Below are 22939 nucleotides of genomic sequence, written 5' to 3' on the forward strand. Positions count from 1 at the left end.
AGCCCAGCGATGAGCTCCATGCTGCACCTTGAGGAATCCACACGGGAGCCACTGCCGCCGCCGCACCGGGCGTCCTGCTGCTTGCCAGAGAAGAGAGAGGAGGCGATCGGGGGGATCTGTATGGACTGAGCACGTAGGGGGGATTTTCACTAGACACTCAGCCCGCCGATCAATGACACTAAAGGGATCTGATGATTGGGATAGTTCAGGTCACAGTAGGGAACTGGTGACACCACTTTCGTACATGGGGCTGCGACTTCCACTTGGCTGCACATATAAGTATTGCGAGATGCAGTTATTTCAACACAAAACAGAGCTTATACGCTTAAATACAGTATTTGTAAATCTGACGGACTGTTTAAATGTGAAAATCAGAGGTGTTCTGTCATATTAGCAATAAACAGTCCGTCGGATTTCCAAACACTGTATTTAAGCACATAAGCTCCGTTTTATGTTGAGAAGAACTGTGAAATCTAAAACTCTGGTGGGTGTAACAAGATTTGTCTTTTTTTTTTTTTTTTTTTGCTGACCCGAAAATGATCCGATCCGTGACTCCTGATCCGAGGATCGATCCGATCCGTGAGTTTTTTGATCCGTTGCACCCCTAATCAAAATGTACGCCCCCAGCATACCACACAATGCTATTAAGAGTCTATATCCTAAATGATGAAAGGAAATATAACCCATTATTGATCACACAGACAGGAGCCAAGATATAATGTCAGAGATGATGGCATAAACTACAATAATGCTGTAATACGATGCTGAGGATATGATGTATACAGGAAATATTTGCCGACATGCACCTGAAAAAACAGACAACGTAGAAAAACATAGTTGCCCCCATCCCGCCAGGGTGGGCTTAAACCCTGAACAATCCATGGCTAAAAGCTGTTGAATAAAACAAGGGCTCACACAAGGGAGGGCTGTAATCGGCATATTAACAGAGTTGCTGCTTCAGTGAGCATAAAGGGTATGGGTCTCTCAGGATTAAGGCCTGGTTCACACCTATGCATTTTTTTTATTGCTCTTTCAGTTTTGCAGAAACACACTACAGTCCATTCAACATGGTTTCCTATGGGTCATGTTCACATCTATGCATTTTATGTAAAGGGCCTGCGACTTTTTTCTGTATTTTTGGTTCCATTGGTTTTGGTTCAGTGGATCAAAACGCATTGTATTGAAAAATGCAACCTGCATGGGTGTGAACCAGGCCTTACTGGGGGCTTCGATCTTGACGTGTATACACGTATCCCGCTTTAAGTACACTCGCAAGTACCGAGATACCCATGAGTGTACGTCAAGTACATACATTCCGAACCACGCAGCCGCATTATGGCCTGGAAGAGGCAGAGCTGCCATGAAAGAGGCTTTAATTAAAGAAGAAAAGTTCCTGCCAGCCAGCCCAGAGTTGCCCGCCAGCCAGTTACTGCCTAAACGTAAGTGGATTACTATGTAGTGCTGTACAGTACTATAAATTTCACGCCCTGATTCCCCCCCCCCCCCACGACAGCCCATGGCCCTCAAATATAGGCCCTGATCTCCCTCCAATACAGCCCCTGACCCCCCAGAAGTAAAAAAAGGTATTGCTTCACTTTAAAGCGGTGTTCCGCCCCCCCCCCCCCCCCAAAAAAAAAATACACGTACTGCAGCTGCTGGCTTTTAATAGGGCACTTACCTGTCCTGGAGTCCAGCGATGTCGGCACCCACAGCTGATGTTTCCATTGCGGGTAAGGAAACCTGGCAGTGTAGCCTTTCGGCTTCCTGCCGGGAACCCTACTGCGCATGTGCGAGGCCCACTCCTCTCTCCTTCTACCCGGGGTGGCCAGGTAGAAGGAGGGAGCCCCGCAGTGACATCACGGGCCACGGCCTGGACTCCTGGAAGTGGGAAAGGATGCCTCTCAAAGACAGGTATTCTGTCCCCCCTCCCCCCTCCCCCCACGAAAAGGTGCCAATTTTGGCACCGGAGGGGGGGGGAGGGGAATCAGATGAGCAGAAGTTTCACTTTTGGGTGGAACTCCGCTTTAAGCACTTGCTTACTGTGCACATATACCCCCTTCCTGCCCAGGCGAAATTTCAGCTTCCGGCACTGCTTCGCTTTAACTGACAATTGCGCGGTCGTGCGACATGGCTCCCAAACAAGATTTGGTTTTTATTTTTTGTGCTGTAAAACAAAACAAAAAAAGAGCATCAATTTTGAAAAAAAAAATATTTTTTTTTGCTATAATAAATATCCCATTTAAAAAAAAAAAAAAAAAAAAAAATTCTCAGTGTAGGCCGATACATATTTTTCTACATATTTTTGGTAAAAAAAAAAATTGCAATAAGCGCATAGTGACTGCTTTGCGCAAAAGTTATAGCGCCTACAAAATAGGGGATGGAGATTATATATATATATATATATATATATATATATATATATATATATATATATATATATATATATATATATATATATATATATATATATATTTTTTTACTAGTAATGGCGGCGATTTTTTTTTATTGGCACTGCGACAATATGGCGGACACTTTTGACACTTTTCTGGGACCATTCACATTTATACAGTGAACAGTGCTATAAATATGCACTGATTACTGTATAAATGTGACTGGCAGGGAAGGGGTTAGGCTAGGGGGCGAGGAAGGGGTTAAATGTGTAGCCTAGTGAGTGATTGTAACTGTGTGTGGACGGGGACTGACTGGGGAGGTGACCGATCTGTGTCCCTATGTACAAGGGACACAGCATCGGTCTCCTCTCCCCGACAGGACTTGGAGCTCTGTGTTTACACACACAGCTCCATGTCCCTGCTCAGTTACTGGGCAATCGCGGCCGCCGGGCATGCGCATCATGTTCCCAGTAACGCGGCAGGTGCGCACGCCCCCTATCTGCTTTAAAAGACAAGGACGTCATATGACGTCCTGTCAGAACTGAGCTACTATGTTGACGTCAATTGACGGCGGCTGGTAGATAAGTGGTTAAGTACATTTTTTGTTTTACATACATGCTTTGGTCCCATTGTGTACGTAAAAGTGGGGTATGCCTGTAGTAATACCAAAGACTAGTGAGAGAAAAACTATTCCAATTTTAGCTGAGACCCTAGAGAATAAAATATCATTGCTGCAATATTTTATGTTACACTGTATTTGCCTAGCGGTCTTTCAAACGCAATTTTTGGGAAAAAAATATACTTCAATGGGAAAAAAAAAGGAAACCGTAAAGTTAGCCCAATTTTTTATTTTTTTGGTTTTAATGTGAAATATGTTACGCCGCAAGAACCGTGAGAGATTCTGACTAAAATGAGAATTGCGATTTATTTGCTTAGAAGACACTAAGCAAAAAAATTGTGATTCTCATTTTAGACAGAATCGTGCAGCTCTAAAGTGTACTGCATCTCCCCCCTCACTCATCTGGTGTTCCACCATTGTAATATGTTTAAGGAAGGTATCCAAGTCACTTGAAGATCAACCTGATATCTGTTTGCAGTTGTTCCATTTTTGTAGTTCTTGCTTTCTGACAACTTGATATAGAGATCATCGAAGCAGTGAAATTAGCCCAGCTAGAAACGCAGGACTCTGTCTGCATCATCATGTTCAGGCAGTCAGTAGGTCGTGCCACAGCTCCTCCTTGTTGGTTTTTCTAGTTTCCCTTATGCTTAGGGACAGCCCACATTTTTTGATACATTAACAGATAAAGCCATACAATACAACGTATGACTAAATGGAGACTGGGATTTTTGTATCTCCTGTAGATGGTGCTGTATTCTTATGTAAGTGCTTACTGCTAACAAGCCTATTCCAAGATAAGAAATAATTTTAGATTTAATTCAGTGGAGACAGACATTTTAAAAGCATACGGAATCACACATGTAGAAACATATAAGGTTGCAGGGATCTGATTATTTAGCTAATGTAAGCAGGCAGACTGGTTATTGCAGTCGAAGTCTATGGGAATTGTCTCCCTGTAAGCCCTGCTAGGACCAACCCAATTGGCCTCTACGGCTCTGGGAAAAGGGGACTTGTGACACTCGATGTCAACAAACACAGGAGGCTACAGGCATTGGATCCCAGTAAGTGGTGCATCTGCGGAGGAATAGGATGGATTTCTCAGGTCAGCGGAGTGGGTGGGTGCCAAAAAAAAATAATTTTTATTTTTTCTGAAAGTGCACTTATCCGTAAACCATTACAGATCCACCATATATGCATTCATTTAATTTGCTCCCCCTTCCAACTTCTATGACATCATTTCAAAGAGGTTTTGCTTGCAGGTAATTCTTTTAATACAAGTTGCAAAAATTAAAAGGTTAGTTCAGATTTACCAAAAAACATGCCAAAGTTTGCTAAATCCAAGGCTTCTTTTCAGTTCAAAGAATGTTGGCCGAAAGCTAATCAAAAAGGAGGCTCTAATAAAATTGTCTACATTCTGTGATAGCTCTGTCCCAAGTTATTGTAGAGGCAGAGAAAAGGTCCCGCTCCCATTTTTTTTTTTTTTTTTTTAACGCTGCCCACACGGAAAATGCAAGTGCAGTGCAGTTCCCAGGGCAGGAAGGAAGTGCGTGGGGGTGCCATTTTAAGATTAATGCTCCCGAGCAGCAGCATGTTTTTCTGTGAGCATTGTTGCGACACTGAGAACAGGTGTGATCATGCAGCGACAATCGCCTGCACAGGTGTAAACCTAGACTCAAATGTGATCTGGTCTTCATCAAAGTCATAACAAAAGACACACAGTGGGGGGAATTCAATAAAGCTGCTACACCCCTTTTTTTAGTTCACTCTTGTTAATGTATTGCACCAAATTCATGAAGCTTCTGCGACACTTTTGGTTCTGACAGCGACTCGCGCATCAAATTCAGCTAGTTCTAAAATTGTCACTTTTACATTGTGTCACATTGAATGCGCCAAATTCAAAATAAAATACTTTTGTAAAAGTGTTTTGCGTGCGTTCTAAAAGTGGTTCAGTATGTGCCAAATTTAAGTACAAGTTCTAGATGGGAATGTGAATTTTGGAGCATTCTGCACCACATTTAGAACGCATAAGTGACACTTTAAAAAAAAAAAGCACCGGTCCTTTATAAATTCCAGGGATTGTGTTTTTTCCATTGTTTTGACTTTGAGGATCAGATCACAATTTATGGCAAAATGCCAGTTAATTCCAGTAGGTTCACATACTTTTTCTTGTCACTGTATATAGTTGCACAAATGCTCAATCCATTCACATTGTATTCTGAAGTAATTTTTGATGTTGCCTTTGAAGCTGCAGATATTTTTTTTTTTGTGCTCTTCTTTTTTTTTTTTTTTTTTTATATATTGATTACAAAGAAGTCTAACCCTTTCTTTTAGATAAATGAATAAAACGGCTCATATAACAATGATGAATTTGTTTTGTCAGGCTGGGAAATTTGATATAATTCCAACTATGATTAACATTGGATCTGGCGTTGCATTGCTTGGAGTGGTGAGTTAACAAAAAAAATGTCATCTCTGTCCTCCAGTATTTATCCCATCAATGTCATTAAATACCTGTTTGAAAGCAAATGTTATCTGTGTGGCACTTTGAAAGTAGAGAAGAATGATGTTCTTTTTGTAGCGTAGGGCTAATTTATCAGAATAGACCGTATGGACGGGGTTGTTCACAACAGGGGGTCTTCAGATAATCTTTAATTGCCATAGTTACCATTGACTCATAACTACAAGATTTATTTTAGTACAGAGTTTCATTTAAAGTGGTTGTAAAGGCAGAATTTTTTTTTTTCCTTACTGCATTCTTTCACAAAGATGTATTGGCATATAATCCAACATATCGGGTCAACATGTAGATGGTTACATAATGCAATAAACAAAGGACAAAACAGAAAAAAATATTTAAAAATAAAATACAAATGGCAAATTGAGAAGAAAGGGACATGAACATTAGGAATATTCTGGCACTAGCCTCCAATGCTCTATGGAATGAGCAGGGAAAAAAGGATTATAAGTCCAGGAGGGGCATTCTAAGACGTCTCGGGGAGCATAAGGCTACTAAGCAAAAGTGTCCTCATGAGAAACCCAGCCATATAAGAATTTTGATCAAAGGTCTCCTTGTCAATGTGGATGTAACTCAAAAATTAAGACCGATTAAAAAAAAAAAAAAAAAAAAAAGGCAAATATTGAAAATACAAAGTTATAAAGTATATCCAATCCGAGCAGGACTAACCCTGTCTGCATGGTACATTAAGTATTATAAACTGAAAAGAAGGCAGCAACCAATAAGAGAAGAAAGAGTCGAAGGAGGAGAAGAGAAGGGGAAGAGTCAATGGGGCGCAAGCCAGAGGAACCTTAAATCAAAAGGAGCGTACTGTCGAACCGGGAAGGCTGAGTATACATAATCCATGGCTGCCAACTTGCCATGCGTATCTAACAAAACGGCTGTCAATTTTCTCATCCACCATGACATCGAACATAAAATATGTTGTGCCAGTTGTCTTTCCGGTTGTAGCAGTTCGGCAATAGATTTGCCTAGAAGGTTTTCCTAGGGGTCCCTTTTAAGATTACACATGAAATACATTCCAAATAAGAGCATAGACCAGGGATATGCAATTAGCGGACCTCCAGCTGTCGCATAACTACAATTCCCATGAGGCAAAGCAAGACTTTGACAGCCACAACCATGAACCCAGAGGCAGAGGCATGGTGGTACTTGTAGTTTTGCAACAGCTGGAGGTCCGCTAATTTCATATCCCTGGCATAGACCCTGACCCATAACCTGCACACCCTCGGGCATGACCACCAGATGTGTGCCATGGAGCCTTCCTGTGAACATCCCCAAAAGCAGAGAGGAGAGTAAGTTGGTATAAAGCGGGCCAATCTAGCCGGCGTGTAATACCACCTATATAACACTTTTATAGGCATTCGCTAATATAAGGATGTTTTTTTGAGCATTTGGAAATGGCTATAGTCATAGCCTGCCAGTCCTCTGGATCAAGCTACCTTCCCAGTTCTTTTTTCCATTGGAGATGATAGGTTGGGGGCTTTCTTTCAGAGATTATAGATGAGTAGATCAGAGATATCAGGCCTGGAGAATGGGGTCTAGCTCTACATATACTCTCGAAAGGAGTCAAAATATATGGGGTAGGGCAGGATTTAATGAGTTGTTGGAGAAAATGCCTAAGTTGTAGGTAGCTATAGTGTTCTCTCAAGGGGATATGAGAAGAGCGTAGGGCATCGAATGTCGGTATCCTGGTAGGAGTGAACAGAGAGTGGATTTCTGTGAACCCATTCGTGGTACACCATGAAAATTGTGCCGGATTTTGAGTCTGGAGGAAACAATGGGCAATGGAGAAGTCGCAAAAGTGGGAGGTGAGGGAAGATCAGACCCACAGAATATTTAACAGAGTCCCATAATCATAAAGAGTGGGCTAGACATAGTCCAATTCCAGCTGGGCTGTGGATGGGAGGGAGGAAACGGGAATGGGGTCGGAATCAACAAGGTCAATCGTGGCCCACAGCGGCATCTGATATGTGTTGTGAAGATGGGAGAGCGGAGCTATGCTTGCCGCAGTGTAATAGGCCTGCAAGTTGGGGACCGAAAGGCCACCATTGATTCGTACAAAACCGGTTTATTGATTCGAGGATGATTAGAACCCCAAACTAACTGCAAAAGCTTGCGTTGATGTATTCATAAAATATTTGAAGGGACTAAAACAGGCAAGACCCGGAAGAAATGAAGCAATTTCGGGGAGATGGGACATACGAATTGCGGTTATTTTGCCAAACCAAGACAATGGTAAATGGAACCAGGAAGACGATGTGTCAGACAATCCTTTTCAATAAGGATGGGAAATTGGCCTGGTGCAATCCTGTGTATGTTTGGGTAAGGCGAATTCCTAGGTAAGGCAACGAGGAATACCACTGGGTTTCTCCGTGAGTACGTTATGTCGAGTACGCAATGTAATAGGGGTGGGTTTAGGAGTAAAAGTGCAGAGTCTGTTGGCCAACATTTTGTTCGGTTTGTTTGCTTTAGCGTACCACTTCTGACGAGACCAGCATAAGACACGCTCAGCGATATCGGTGAGACAGATGTCCAACTCTGAGCGGGCCTGATCCAAGAGTTTATGGTTGGCAGAGGTGGGAGATTGTTTAAACTCATTTGAAAGTACTTCTAGGTGGGTCTCTAATGCCGCGTACACGAGATCATTTTTCGGCATGTAAAAAACAACGTTTTTCAGCATCTAGAAAAAACTAATTTTATTCCAACTTCATCATTAAAACGCCGTTGCCACACACCATCGTTTTAAAAAAAATGCTCTAGCAAAGCGCGGTGACGTACAACACGTACAACGGCATTAAAAAGGGGAACTTCTATGCGGATGATGCCACCCTTGGGGCTGCTTTAGCTGATTTTGTGTTAGTAAAAGACGATTCGCGCTTTTCTGTCTTTTACAGCGTGATGAATGTGCTTACTCCATTATGAACGGTAGTTTTACCAGAACGAGCGCTCCGTCTCATAACTTGCTTCTGAGCATGCGCGTGTTTTTAACGTCGTTTTAGCCTACACTCGATAATTTTTTACAACCCGAAAAACGACAGTGTTTAAAACATCGTTAAATGCAGCATGTTCGACCTGAAAAATGATGTGAAGCTAACACACGATCATTTTAAATGACATTTTTTAAAAACTTTTTTTTTTTTTTTTGCCGAAAAATTATCGTGTGTACGCGGCATTAGTCTCGCTGTTTTAAACAGCGTTCCTTTTTACGTTTCAAAGCCAGCTGTATGATGTGTCCCTTAAACGCCTTGTATGCCCCCCAGAGAGTTACAGGAGATGAGACCGAACCTGCGTTAATGTGGAAATAGTCCGTAGAGACTTTCAGAATTTCAGCTTGGCCCTCTTGGAGGGATAAGAGCGAATCATTCATCACCCAGGGCGAGTGTTGAGGTTTAGCAAGAATGGAGCGACAGAACACCAAAACAGGATCATGATCTCTCTGACCATGGTGTGGCAAGGATGGAAGTAGAAACCACAAGGGGGAGATGTTTCCTCAGCATAAACAAATGTTCTATTCTGAAGTGAGAATGATGGGGATGCGAGTAGTGTGTGTAGTCTCTACCCAGGGAATGAAATTCCCTCCAGAGGTTTACCAGATCATGGGTTTGCAGAGACCGAACAAATTTCTTGGCATCAAGGAAAGGGGCCCGCACGTTCTGAAGGGATATTTGTCCAGAGAACGGTTCTATGCCAAATTAGAGTCTTCCGCAAGAAGGAGAGTACCCTTTTGATGGTATGCTAGCAGGCTGCAGATATGGGTTAAAAAAGGTCCTGGAGCATAAGTCATAATTGTGATTTTTGTATCTTGGCTACTACCTTGCAATAATTAGTACCTACCGTCTGGATCTGCTATCTGTTTAGTGCAACTGAAAGGAACTAACTTGTGGGAGGTAATGAGCACCCCCCTTTTGCTTGGTCGGGGCATTGGCCAAGAATACCTGAGGATATTGAGAGTCAAAATATTTAGGACAAGAGGCAGTTGAAAAATGTGTCTCTTGCAGGCATGCTATATCGATCTGTTGCCTCTTGAGATATTTAAAAATGTTCACTCTTTTTCGAGGGGAGTTCATGCCCTGAACATTCAGGGACAGCCAATTTAGTATCCTCTTAAATTTAAGGAGAAAGTTGATTTGGCTCCCCCAAGCTCAAACTCCGCAGACTCGGAAAAGGGAAGGAAGGTTGAAAGGAGAAAGGGCTCAAGTGTGAGGTGAGAAAAGGAGATCATGTAGAAAAATGTACAGACACCGAATAATATTCGAAGAAAAAAAAAATCCATACAACATACAGTAGTGGGACAAAGGGCCCACTAAGGGGGGGTCGGAGATTGGTCAGGACAATCGCCCAGACCAAGTTCTGGCACAACTAGGGGAGCAGTGGCCCGACGGAACCACTCTGCATTTTTTCCATATTAAGATCATCATCATCATTACCGTATTTATCGGCGTATACCGCGCACTTTTTTTTGCCCTTAAAATCAGGGCAAAATTGTGGATGCGTGATATATGCTAATACCTGCGCCGTGTTTGAACCACTGTGCCGACATATACCGAGCGCAGTACACTCGGGTATACTCGGGCAGGCTCGGCTCCTCTCGCGGTCACGTCCTGTGCTTCCTTTACACGAGAGGAGCCGAGCCTGCACGAGTATACCCGAGTGGACTGCGCTCGGTATATGTCGGCACAGTGGTTCAAACACAGCGCGGGATTCGGCTAAGGAACACAGCAGGGAGGACACCACGATGGCCGCAGAAGAATGCCGGACCGGACAAGGCCGCCGATGGACGCCAGGCAAGACACCGACGAGGGGCATCCAAACTGTAAGTATTTATTTTTTTCCAGGAATTTTTCTTCTAGGTTGGGGGTGCGCGCTATACGCCGGGGCGCGGTATAGGAAGATAAATACGGTATATAAAAGGAAATTGGGCACATAAAACATTGAAAACATTTAAAGGCACAACTGAAAAGATAAAGAACTTCATAACCTAAACATAACTGTTATACTGAAGTCAGTCACCATTGCCCAGGCACCCACGTACGAGTGAGAATAACCGGGGCCGGGAACCAACGGAAAGCAAATAAACCTGCATTGATAACCAGATTAGGTATAGGCAATCATATCACACAGGGGAATACTTTACGTTAAATATAGCCTTGAACTCTGAAGCCCAGGTTTACTGAACCTCAGCTGTAAATGTTGGGGGTCGCAACCTGTAGCCCACTGTGGGCGGGGGCTTCCTCCAAAAGTCTTTGCCTCACAGTGCGTGCAGATGCAGTAGCATCTGCCTGCTGCCATTCCTTTTTTAAACCACATCAGACTCAACCACAGCAAGAGACTTGCTCATGATTTCATTAATTCAATAATATCGTCTCTTCTTTAGTTTCGCATCACTTGTGGTTTTCCGAATACTATTTTATATATTTATCTCTTACTTCATTTTTTTTTTCCTTCTCTTATTAGTTTACGTATCCAATTTAATTATAAACCACACCCTCCCACCCCTGTCCCCTAATGGTTTGTTCCTTCCTCTTATCCTCTTTTTTTTTTTTTTTTTCTTTTCTTTTCTTCTATTATCCTCTATTATTTTTCCAAAATATTCCTACGATGATTTAAAGTCTTTCCACTGTCTCCATCTTTTATTATATTTATTTAGTTGGCCCGCATCACTACTACATAGATATTTCATTTTAGTATAGTTTTCCACTCTTTCGAACCATTCTTTTCGAATTTTTGTACTTGGCCAGTTTTTTGGTATTAATCCTTTTGCGGCATCCTGCTGCCATTCCTGATCAAGCTCTGCACTGGTGATTCCCCAATCCTGCAGCTGAATCAACTGTAAGAGATGGTCCTGGCGCTTGCTGGACTTTATTGGGCGCCCTGAAGCCACCTTCACAATTGAACGTCTCTCCTAAGTGCAATCCTTTTTTTTTTCTTTTTTTTTTAAGTGCAATCTTAGTAGCAGCAATATCCTTGCCTGTAAATCCCTTTTGTGCAAAGCAATGATGACTGCACGTGTTTCCTTGCAGGTAACCATGGTTAACAGAGGAAGAACAATGATTTCATGCACCACCCTCCTTTTTTAAATCTTCCAGTCTGTTATTCTAACTCAATCAGCATTACAGAGTGATTTCCAGCCTTGTTCTTGTCAACACTGAAATGCAGTGGGAATGTTGTGTTTTGGGGGGATTTAAAATTACATTTTCATGGCAAAGAGGGACTTTGTAATTAATAGTATTTAATCTGATCACTCTTCATAACATTCTGGAGTATATGCAAATTGCCATCATAAAAAATAAGGCAGCAGACTTTTGTTCTCAAAACTTTTGGACAGGGCTGTAGTCCCTCAGAGCAAAAAGTCCGATCACAGAAGCAAAACAAAGGAATTTGGAGATCCAAAGGTTGAGAGCATAGAAGATTTTATTTATTCATTGATTTATTTAAGAATACATGGGGGAATTTTTTTTTATTAATATATATATTAAAAGAAAATTGCCAGAAAAATTGCCAGAGTTTTTAATGTCACGTTTAAAGCAGCATGGAATGAATTACAAACTAACTTTTTTTTTTTTTGTTGTTACTCCTTTTCATTTCTGTTTAGGCCACTGTGTTATGTGATATCATTGTCTTCCACTTCTTTAAGAAAAGGCATTACTACAGAGAGAAGAAATACAAACATGTAGAGGATTACGAGGAGTTGGTAAGAACCTTCCTTTTCATAACTTTTTTTTTTTTTTTTTTTCTTTTGACTTGATATTTGATCATACTTCTAATGATCTCATACTACCATAGAAACACTGCTCCCTAGTCATTACTACCCGAGACCCCACACTTTCTTACTGACCAAAGGCTTAGCTGATAACAGACACTGTGTTCATCAGTCCTAATATACACTCATCAGCCACTTTATTATGTACACCTGTTCAATTGTTTTGTAAAAAAAAAAATGCTAATCGGCCAATCGCATGGCATCAACTCAATGCATTTAGGCAGCTAGACATGGTGAAGACAACTTGCTGAAGTTCAAACCAAGCATCAGAATTGGGAAGAAAGGGGATTTAAGTGACTTTGAACGGAGCATTTTTGTTGGTGCCAGATGGGTATTTTAAAAACTGCTGATCTACTGGGATTTTCACGCACAACAATCTCTAGGGTTTGCAGAGAACATATCCAGTGAGTGGCAGTTGTGTGGACGAAAATGCCTTGTTGATGTCAGAGGAGAATGGGCAGACTGGTTTGAGATGATAGAAAGGCAACAGTAACTCAAATAACCATTCGTTACAACCAAGTTATGCAGAATACCATCTCCTGAGCTCACAACACATGGAACCTTGAAGCTAAAATGGGCTACAGCAGCAGAAGACCACACCCGGGTGCCACCCCTATCAGCTAAGAACAGGAAACTGAGGCTACAATTCGCGCAGGCTCACCAAAATTGGACAATAGAAGATTGGCAAAACATTGCCTGGTCTGATGAGTCTCAATTTCAGCTACGACATTCCAATTGTAGGGTCAGAATTTTGTGTAAACATGAAAGCGTGGATCCATCCTGCATTGTATCAACCGTTCAGGCTTCTGGTGGTGGTGTAAATGTGTGAGGGATATTTCTCTTCCGTTCATGGACGGACACAGCATCCTTTGACAATAGGGTTATATCCGCTTCCTTTAGGAGAGTTTAGGCAGAAAAAAAGCACTTTAAGTGTTAACACATTCCTCAGTGCAGCCCCTCCCAGGGGGCGTGGCCCTCCCGGGGTATAACCCACACCCTGCTCTAGCAGCCTCAGTTTTTTCCTGCCTAACGACAGGAGAGGTCAGGCACTTCTGGAGTCCTGTACTCTGGAGATTTTTTTTCGGTGGCTGGTCCTACAATAGGGCCTGGCAGTCTCGTCGGCCACCATTTCTAGGTGGATCCGACGGATTGTGCTTCAGGCCGATGCCCTGAAGGGGCGGGCGCCTCCCTTTCGGGTTACGACGCATTCGACCAGGGCGATCGGGGCCTCTTGGGCTTTCCGGCATCATGCCTCTGTGTTACAGGGGTGTAAGGCAGCGACCTGGTCGTCGATCCACTCTTCTTTTTTTTTTAAGTTTTACAAGGTGGATGTGAGTGCATCTTCTGATGCCTCCTTCGGCCGCAGGTGTTACAGGCGGCAGTCTATGGTTGGAGTTCCTCCGTTGAGCAACTCCGGTTTTGTTTGGGGTGTAACCTGGTTTGCTGTGTTGTTTTCCCACCCCTTGAAATTTTTTGACACTGCTTGGGGACATCCCTACTGTCAAAGGATACTGTGTCCGTCCATGAACGGAAGAGAAAATATGATTTTTGTACTCACCGTAAAATCCATTTCTCTGAGTTCATGGACGGACACAGCACCCACCCCTCTTTTGTTTGTACTGCTTGTTACAAACTGAGGCTGCTAGAGCAGGGTGTGGGTTATACCCGGGGTCCACGCCCCCTGGGAGGAGCTGCACTGAGGAATGTGTTGTTAACACTTAAAGTGCTTTTTTTCTGCCTAAACTCTCCTAAAGGAAGCGGATATAACCCTACTGTCAAAGGATGCTGTGTCCGTCCATGAACTCAGAGAAATGGATTTTACGGTGAGTACAAAAATCCGATTTTTCTTGGCATGCTTTAGCCACCTTTGTACCAATTGAGCATTGTTTAAACACCACGGCCTACCTGAGTATTGTTACTGACCATGTCCATCCCTTTATGACTACAGTGTACCCATCTTCTTATGGCTACTTCCAGCAGGATAATGCACCATCTTAAACTGATATCGTGAACATGACCATGTACTCCAATGGCCTCCACAGGCACCAGATCTCAATCCAATAGAGCACGTTTGGGATGTGATGGAATGGGAGATTTGCATCATAGATGTGCAGCCAACAAATCTGCTGCAACTGCTTGATGCTATCATGTCAGTATGGGCCAAAATCTGAGGAATGTTTCCAACACCTTGTTGAATCTATGCCCCAAGGAATAAGGCAGTTCTGAAGGTAAAAGGGGTCCAACCCATTACTTGTAAGGGTGTACCTAATAAAGTGTCTGGTGGGTGTATATTCCTATGGAGAATCATCTGGAACTGTACAGAAATATTTCATCATGCTCCCACTTGTTAGTTCTTCATAAGAACATATAAACAATGGCACAAGTACCTTAACAATGCATTCCATGCAACATGGAGAAGTCTGCTTGGGTGATGTAGCTGAATGACCATGAAACTCTACATTTTGAAATTTGGAGATAAAATCCTATTTGTTACTCTAGTGCACCCTTGTTTGCCATTACGCAAAAATTATTTTGTAGTATTTTGGCATTCTGGGAACACCATTTTGAAATCAAATAGAAGGTTTCCAGTGATTTAAATATAGCGGTTCCACCCTCAGCAGTGTCCTTCTGTCTGTTTGACATTTCACCACCCCTGACATCCTTTACTCTCCCTAGCACCGCACACACTCTCCCCTCGACCCCTCCACTGGCTGTCTTTCCTCCTGCAATCGGTCAAAAAAACAGCTAAGACCTCTGACTGACAGCTGGTCCACCCCAAGCATGAAACTGGTCAGAGGCAGCAGCTGGGGCTGCAGATATCGGGAAAGGTAAATGGAGTAAAACTCCATCTTAAATAAGAAGTGCAGTCACTCTTGGGTGGCATTATCAGAGCGCTGGTTGTTTGTACACTTGAAGTTACTATTTCAGGTCGAACTTCAGGCATGTGTTGGTAAAAAGAAAACCATTTAACCACTTCAATACCAGGCACTTACACCCCCTTCCTGCCCAAGCCAATTTTCAGCTTTCAGCGCTGTCGCTGTTTAAATGACAATTGCGTGCTCATGCTACACTGTACCCAAACAAAAATGTTATTTTGTTCCCACAAATAGAGCTTTCTTTTGTTGGTATTTGATCGCCTCTGCAGTTTTTATTTTTTGCGAAACAAATAAGAAGACCAAAAATGTTGAAAAAGTTTAGTTTAGTTTTGTTTCTGATTGCCAGGCCCCCCTAGACCAGGGAATGCCAATCCAGGGTGGTGGCCATCCTGATGGTCCTGGGTGGGAATCTGAGGGGGGCTGCGCTGATAAACTATCAGCACAGACCCCTCCCCCTTCAGGAGAGCAGCCAATCGTCTCTCCTCGCGTCTGTCAGACGCAAGTGAGGAAAAGCCAATCAGCGGCTCTTCCTGGTTACATCGTGAACGGCCGTAATTGGACACGGCTGATCACGTGGTAAAGAGTCTCCGTTGGACTGACACACCCCTGGGGGCGAGCATCGGCTTGTTAACCTGCCAACGTCATATGACGTCCGGTCAGGATAATAGAACCACTTTGCTGATGTAATTTTGCTATATGGCGGGTGGCAAGTGGTTAAGCAAGCTATACACTTAACAATGGTCCTCCAATATAAGTTGAAGTTGGCAACCAGGTAAGTATTGATAAAGTTCATCTTTATTCAGTTCAAAAGAGTACATACGTTCCAAAATAGAACCAACACTGACATGTTTCAGCCCACAAGTGCCTTAAAGGTTGATTAAGGCCCTTGTGGGCTAAAATATGTCAGTGTTGGTTCTATTTTGGAACATTAAAATGGATAAAATAATTATTGAACATACCGATTTTCTAGGTAAATACAGTGCCTTGCAAAAGTATTCGGCCCCCTTGAACTTTGCGAACTTTTGCCACATTTCAGGCTTCAAACATAAAGATATAAAACTGTAATTTTTTTTGAAGAATCAACAAGTGGGACACAATCATGAAGTGGAACGAAATTGGATATTTCAAACTTTTTTAACAAATAAAAAACTGAAAAATTGGGCGTGCAAAAATATTCAGCCCCTTTACTTTCAGTGCAGCAAACTCTCTCCAGAAGTTCAGTGAGGATCTCTGAATGATCCAATGTTGACCTAAATGACTAATGATGATAAATAGAATCCACCTGTGTGTAATCAAGTCTCTGTATAAATGCACCTGCACTGTGATAGTCTCAGAGGTCCGTTTAAAGCGCAGAGAGCATCATGAAGAACAAGGAACACACCAGGCAGGTCCGAGATACTGTTGTGGAGAAGTTTAAAGCCGGATTCGGATACAAAAAGATTTCCCAAGCTTTAAACCTCCCAAGGAGCACTGTGCAAGTGATAATATTGAAATGGAAGGAGTATCAGTCCACTGCAAATCTACGAAGACCTGGCCGTCCCTCTAAACTTTCAGCTCATACAAGGAGAAGACTGATCAGAGATCCAGCCAAGAGGCCCATGATCACTCTGGATGAACTGCAGAGATCTACAGCTGAGGTGGTAGACTCTGTCCATAGGACAACAATCAGTCGTATATCGCACAAATCTGGCCTTTATGGAAGAGTGGCAAGAAGAAAGCCATTTCTTAAAGATATCCATAAAAAGTGTTGTTTAAAGTTTGCCACAAGCCACCTGGGAGACACACCAAACATGTGGAAGAAGGTGCTGTGGTCAGATGAAACCAAAATCGAACTTTTTGGCAACAATGCAAAACGTTATGTTTGGCGTAAAAGCAACACAGATCAATCACCCTGAACACACCATCCCCACTGTGAAACATGGTGGTGGCAGCATCATGGTTTGGGCCTGCTTTTCTTCATCAGGGACAGGGAAGATGGTTAAAATTGATGGGAAGATGGATGGAGCCAAATACAGGACCATTCTGGAAGAAAACCTGATGGAGTCTGCCAAAGACCTGAGACTGGGACGGAGATTTGTCTTCCAACAAGACAATGATCCAAAACATAAGGCAAAATCTACAATGGAATGGTTCACAAATAAACATATCCAGGTGTTAGAATGGCCAAGTCAAAGTCCAATGAATCTAATCGAGAATCTGTGGAAAGAACTGAACACTGCTGTTCACAAACGCTCTCCATCCAACCTCACTGAGCTCGAGCTGTTTTGCAAGGAGGAATGGGCAAAAATGTCTCTTGATGTGCAAAACTGATAGAGACATACCCCAAGCGACTTACAGCTGTAATCGCAGCAAAAGGTGGCGCTACAAAGTATTAACTTAAGGGGGCTGAATAATCTTGCACGCCCAATTTTTCAGTTTTTTATTTGTTAAAGTTTGAAATATCCAATAAATTTCGTTCCACTTCATGATTGTGTCCCACTTGTTGTTGATTCTTCAAAAAAAATTACAGTTTTATATCTTTGTTTGAAGCCTGAAATGTGGCAAAAGGTCGCAAAGTTCAAGGGGGCCGAATACTTTCGCAAGGCACTGTATATTTCTAAAGGTGCTATTGACATGAAATGTTCACCACATGTTGGTAACAATCCATACATACACAGAAGCCAAAACCAATAGTTCAAAAATGAAGTTATGTGTAATAAACTGGAATAACACAAGAAAAAGTATTGCATACATGAAGAAAGGGAGGTGCAAAATGGCATGGGAAGCCAAGACACCAGCTGAAATCTAACTGTAATTAGAAAACAATCCTGCCCCTTGTTAGTGCAAATAATATCAGCTGGTTCAGTCTCAACTGATAGCTGTCTCTTCATAGCCACATGTTTCTTGTCAGCACGTGAACTGATCGACTGTTTGTGCTGCTTTCCCTTCTCCAGTCTGAGCACTGCTAAACAGGGACTGCTAGAGGCCAATACCAGGTCAAATTTGGGTACCTACACTGCTTGCATGTAAATAATACATTTTAAAGCTATTTTGCAGCTTATTTTATATTAAAATGATGAACTTGGTATACTTCCTTGCAATGCCATTGCACAGAGTGGCCCCGAACTTCCTCTTCTCAAGTCCACTGCTGGTGCTCCTTGCTCCTCCTCTTCTCAGTGTGTCACCATGGGAAGCCACACCTCCTGACCTGGGTTATGTGCATCTATTGACAAGCACAGTGTGGCTCGGCCCTCTCTCTGCTCAAAAGATTTGATTGACGGCAGCAGGAGCTAGTGGCACACGCTGCTGCCTCTGTGAGCAGAGAGAAAATAGCCACTGCAGACAGGCATAGCGCTGGATCGAGGTCAGGCTCAGGTGAGTATACAGGTGGGTGAGGGGATGATAAACACTGGGACATTTTTTTTTTTTTTAAATGCAGGAAATGCATTGAGGTAAATGTACATTCTTTAGAACTATTTTAATAAGATACAAATGAACTTCCTTATTTGTAGCTTTTATAGCTGCCTAGATTTATGCCTCAGATTTAAAGTATCTTGCAAAGTCACTTTTATATCATATGTAAGTTAATCACTATTTTTATTTCAGGGAAATGATGGATCACATGGATCAGACCATTGAAACAAAGTAAAGGAATGGGTCACAGTTTGGAACACAGGAGTGATTTTGAGTATTTCCTTCATTACAGCTCCTGAACAAAGCATTCCAGTTAGGGGGTCACCTTTGACCTGATCGGGTGGCAGTGGTTTTACCACCAGCCTGTGTGCACATGGTCTAATGTAATTCTGACATTTTCTAAATGGTCCAAATTGTATTTCATTATATTTGTCACTGTTTGCACTTTTTCGAATGTATTCTTAAAAAGGGCTAGATCTAAGGTTTTTACTATTTTTGTAAGCTAAAATGTGAATCTGTTTTTGGAGAGATGAGCACTTAGTTAAAAGCACTTTGTCACAATAGAAAACACCTGTGTGAGAAGACAGATGGACGCAGCCATTCTCTACTTGTCCTTAGTCCTCAGTACTGACACTGGTTTACCTTCATAGCAGATTGCCTGACTTTACTACACTGAATGTACATTATTCTGGACTTTTACTGATGTCTGAACCTTGAGTGTACCTGTTTTTACTTGATACTTTCATTAGTTTTAGCTATGCTTTGAAACAACCTTTCCATAAGCGCACCCTTACTCTCCCCATATCGTGCATACGCCTGTGTACATACATCTGATCAATAGGAGAGGAGCCACTGCCTACACCAGGCGTCGCTCTAGTCATCCAATTGCTGTTCTACAGAGAGATGGCTTCTAATTTTGGACCTTTGGAGAACAGGTCCTACATGCATAGTATCTTGTAATCCCATCAGCTTAAAGGAGGAGAAAAGCATCACCCAGCATGGTTGATGTTCTTGCACCCAGTTGTCTGCTCAACTGGTGGATGTAGGAGTAGATATAGCTACTAAATTTTTTTAAGAGTTTTTTGACATCTGCTGTCATTGACCACTAATAGAAATAATGTCACCTATTATAACATTGATTGTGGAGCAGTAAGACAACATTACTAGCCATTCAAGATTTATTTATTTTTTCAGCACCTTTTGGATGAATGAGAAATCGGCCATCGGCAGCTCTCATTATACCTGAGCCATTCTTACATCTGGTTGGATTCAGGCCCTGCTTGGTTGAGAATTTTTGGCACAGCTTTTTTTTTTTATCGACTTTTGTCAAGCCAGGTGGTGGCAACACAGCCACCAATGAAATGAATTTGGCCACTTCTACCGTAATTGGCAGAAATGTGATCTGTGTATGGCCATCTTTAGTTTTGTACGAATCGTCATTTTTTTTCTCCCTGTACTCCTCTAAAGAAGCATTGTGAAAGATTAAAACCTGTCCTTGACCACTTCTTCATTATGGGTTTTTCGGGAGTCAAAATCTGTCTCCTTGAGTGCTAAATCTATCTTATACTTTTGCAAATCTGCCAATTGCCCGTTAAGCATTGTATGTCCAAGGGTCACAAATGCAACAAGATGTTGCCAAACACGAGGCAGTTTCAATTGTGTATAATTGTGCTGCCAATATTCTTGATAAATATCTCCTTGAGTGTTCTGTTTTGATGCCTCTAATGCAGACTAAACACAATACTGCACTTGTGTTCATAGTAAGAATTATCTTTAAACTGCCCCAGGCCCAAGCACTTTGATAAAACAACAAAATATGAATGTGTGGAAACTTGCCCAGTTATGCACCTATATTGTTAAAACGTATTTATAAAGGCTGAAAATTTTTGTGGTGACCCTTTTTAATGCACCGCCATCACACCATGACAAGCCTCTGTGTACTGGTCCCCTGGTCACACGAACAATTCATGTATTGTGTCACTGGGCTATAAGGGTCTATTGCATTACTTGAATATTGGCTCAGCCAAAAATCGAATGTTGAATCATTTTCTTAAAGAAGGGAATGTCAAATGTTTACAGATATAGCCAGTAAAATAAAGAACTAAATGCTGTAATTGACATTGCACTAGATGGTATGGTGCTAATGGTAGCTGTATTTTAATAACTGAGATAATGCCAGCAAGGACCAAAGATATAACTTTATATAGTGGCAGCTCTGTGTTACAGTTACATTTATTATGTGGTATTTTCCCCTGGGGTAGGCATTTGATCACCCCTATAATGTGACAAACTTATTAACGTTGCTGTATTCTTTATAGGCCCAAGCGTATATATATAAATGTTACCATGTGTTTGCAAACGGCTCCCATCCCAACACTCACCTACACTTCTTTTCATATATTCTCTGTTCTGAAATGGCCACAACACGTTTTTATTACAAAGAATAATTTCAGGCATTTTTTGGGGGGGTGGATTAGGGAAAAGTTAACACTCTGGTTTTTAATTTTGTCTCTATGGCAGTTTTTTATTTTACTTTCTGCCCCTGTGACACCCTTACAAGAAATGGGGGGGAGTCATTTTCACGGAAACAGGAGACACAGAAAGCAATATAAATATTGTCCGAGGTCTTAACCCCACTTCTCCACTGAAGAGATTTCCCCTTACTTCCTGTCCTTGCAGAAAGTCAGGCAAAATCTTGAACAGGGACATGTACAGCAATAAAAGCTGCTGAGAGGCTCTAACCCAACCCATCTCAACATTTAACCCCAAGGGAAACCCCTAAACCAAATGTCCAGTCTTGGGGGAACCCACAGTAAAACCAGTTGATCAGGGGTCAATGAGAAAAATGGCCCTTACATTGGTAGTAAGGGCTACTACTCTTATAGATGGCTACAAAGATCATTGGTGTCATGCCGTTTGCCTTGCCATGGCATTGGCCCTTGAACCATACAGACACGGTCGGGTAGGAAGTCAGTCAGCTACAACTCCATGAACCCGTAACACCCTCGGGAGGACACAATGTTTGCACAGAACCCTGGTTGAAGAATGACTGCTCTAACCCTTCTCTGCTCTATATAAAATGAAAAAAAAAGTTTTGGTTGGAGTTTGATATCCTGAGTGTTCTTCACAATATGAAAAGGTGTACAGGCCTCCTTAAAAGTAGAAGTGACAAATGGTGATATAAAGAACTTAGAAGATTTTATATGTAAACGTTGTGTTTTTCTGTCACTATCAAGGTTACCTGTCTCCTATTGTTCAATAATTGCAATCAGTCAATGCAGATATGTAGAAAAAAAAGTCTGAATTCTGAGGGAATGATGGTTCATTTAATTGATCATGATAATCTGGTCAACTGATGATATACCACCTTCCAGAGCTCATAAGGGTATTCCATGTCATGAGCAATTGTCTCATGGACTTGGTGTATAATAAACTGTGTGGCTCCTCTCAGCTCATGTTGTTGCTATTGAGTACAGGTGACATATTTGCTGGTTTACAAGTTGTTGGTCCTCCTGCAATGCAGGTAAGGGGTGCCCTTGGTGTTGAAAACAATTTTCTGCATGTATGCACTGAGTGATTAAACAAACTTGTTGCATTTTTGTGTTGATAGCCAAAGTTTGAATACAGTGTCATCATAGTATTTATTCTTGTCACTGTATAAAAACAGATGGGAGACGTGGTAAGATTCCTATGGGACCGGTTCCTTGCATTGACAGATACAGTGTACATTGTATCAGCCATCTGCTGATCTCTACTCGTTAAGGGAAAGTATACACAAAGTCTGGAGGCTGGTGGATCACCAGTAGAGGAGGACTGCAGAACCATCAAGGAATGCATGCAATTTCATTTTATATGCCAAAAAAAATGCTCCACCGTAGTGTCCATGAGGTTTAACAGGAATGTATAATGGTTTGCACATATTTACTTGAATTATTAGCACTAAGGAAATATATTTAATAAAATACTGAAATTTTTTGATGAGCTGTCTCTTTAGCTAATCCTTATGCTCTGTGGATCCTTTATTAACTGTTTGTAAAATAGAGATTGTGTACACATAGTTAATCGGATATAAAACAGCAGGTAAAAAGCTTATAAAGTACAGTTGCCATTTAATCGTTCTATAATGTTACATAAACACTTATTTTTTAAGGAAAAATGTGTTTTGTATTCATTTTGAATTGCTGAGTGTTCCTTCTGGAGAGAAAAACTTTGATGGGGGTTGGGCTTTTAACATTTTTGTTTTGGTTTACACTTAAACTTTCTATGAACAAGACACCTGTATAGTAAGTATGACATCTAGTCAGGTATACTCTATGCCAGGGATCTCCAAACTTTCTAAATAAAGGGCCGGTTTACAGTTCTTCACACTTTAGGGGGGCTGGA

The 22939-nt window shown here is 41.9% G+C and overlaps 1 protein-coding gene across 1 annotated transcript in view; it reads left to right on the forward strand.

The window, feature by feature from the left end:
* P2RX4 (purinergic receptor P2X 4) overlaps positions 1-22712 on the forward strand; it is a 66623-nt gene extending 43911 nt beyond the window's left edge. Inside the window, exons 10-12 of the mRNA XM_040346812.1 lie at positions 5390-5455; positions 12120-12218; positions 18749-22712. Coding sequence (XP_040202746.1) covers positions 5390-5455; positions 12120-12218; positions 18749-18781 — 198 coding nt within the window. The 3' untranslated portion in view covers positions 18782-22712. The remainder of the gene's footprint in view (positions 1-5389; positions 5456-12119; positions 12219-18748) is intronic.
* The last annotated feature ends 227 nt before the right edge of the window (positions 22713-22939 follow it).

This window comes from Rana temporaria, chromosome 1 (assembly GCF_905171775.1).
Source record: "Rana temporaria chromosome 1, aRanTem1.1, whole genome shotgun sequence".
NCBI classification, from domain to species: Eukaryota; Metazoa; Chordata; class Amphibia; order Anura; family Ranidae; genus Rana; species Rana temporaria.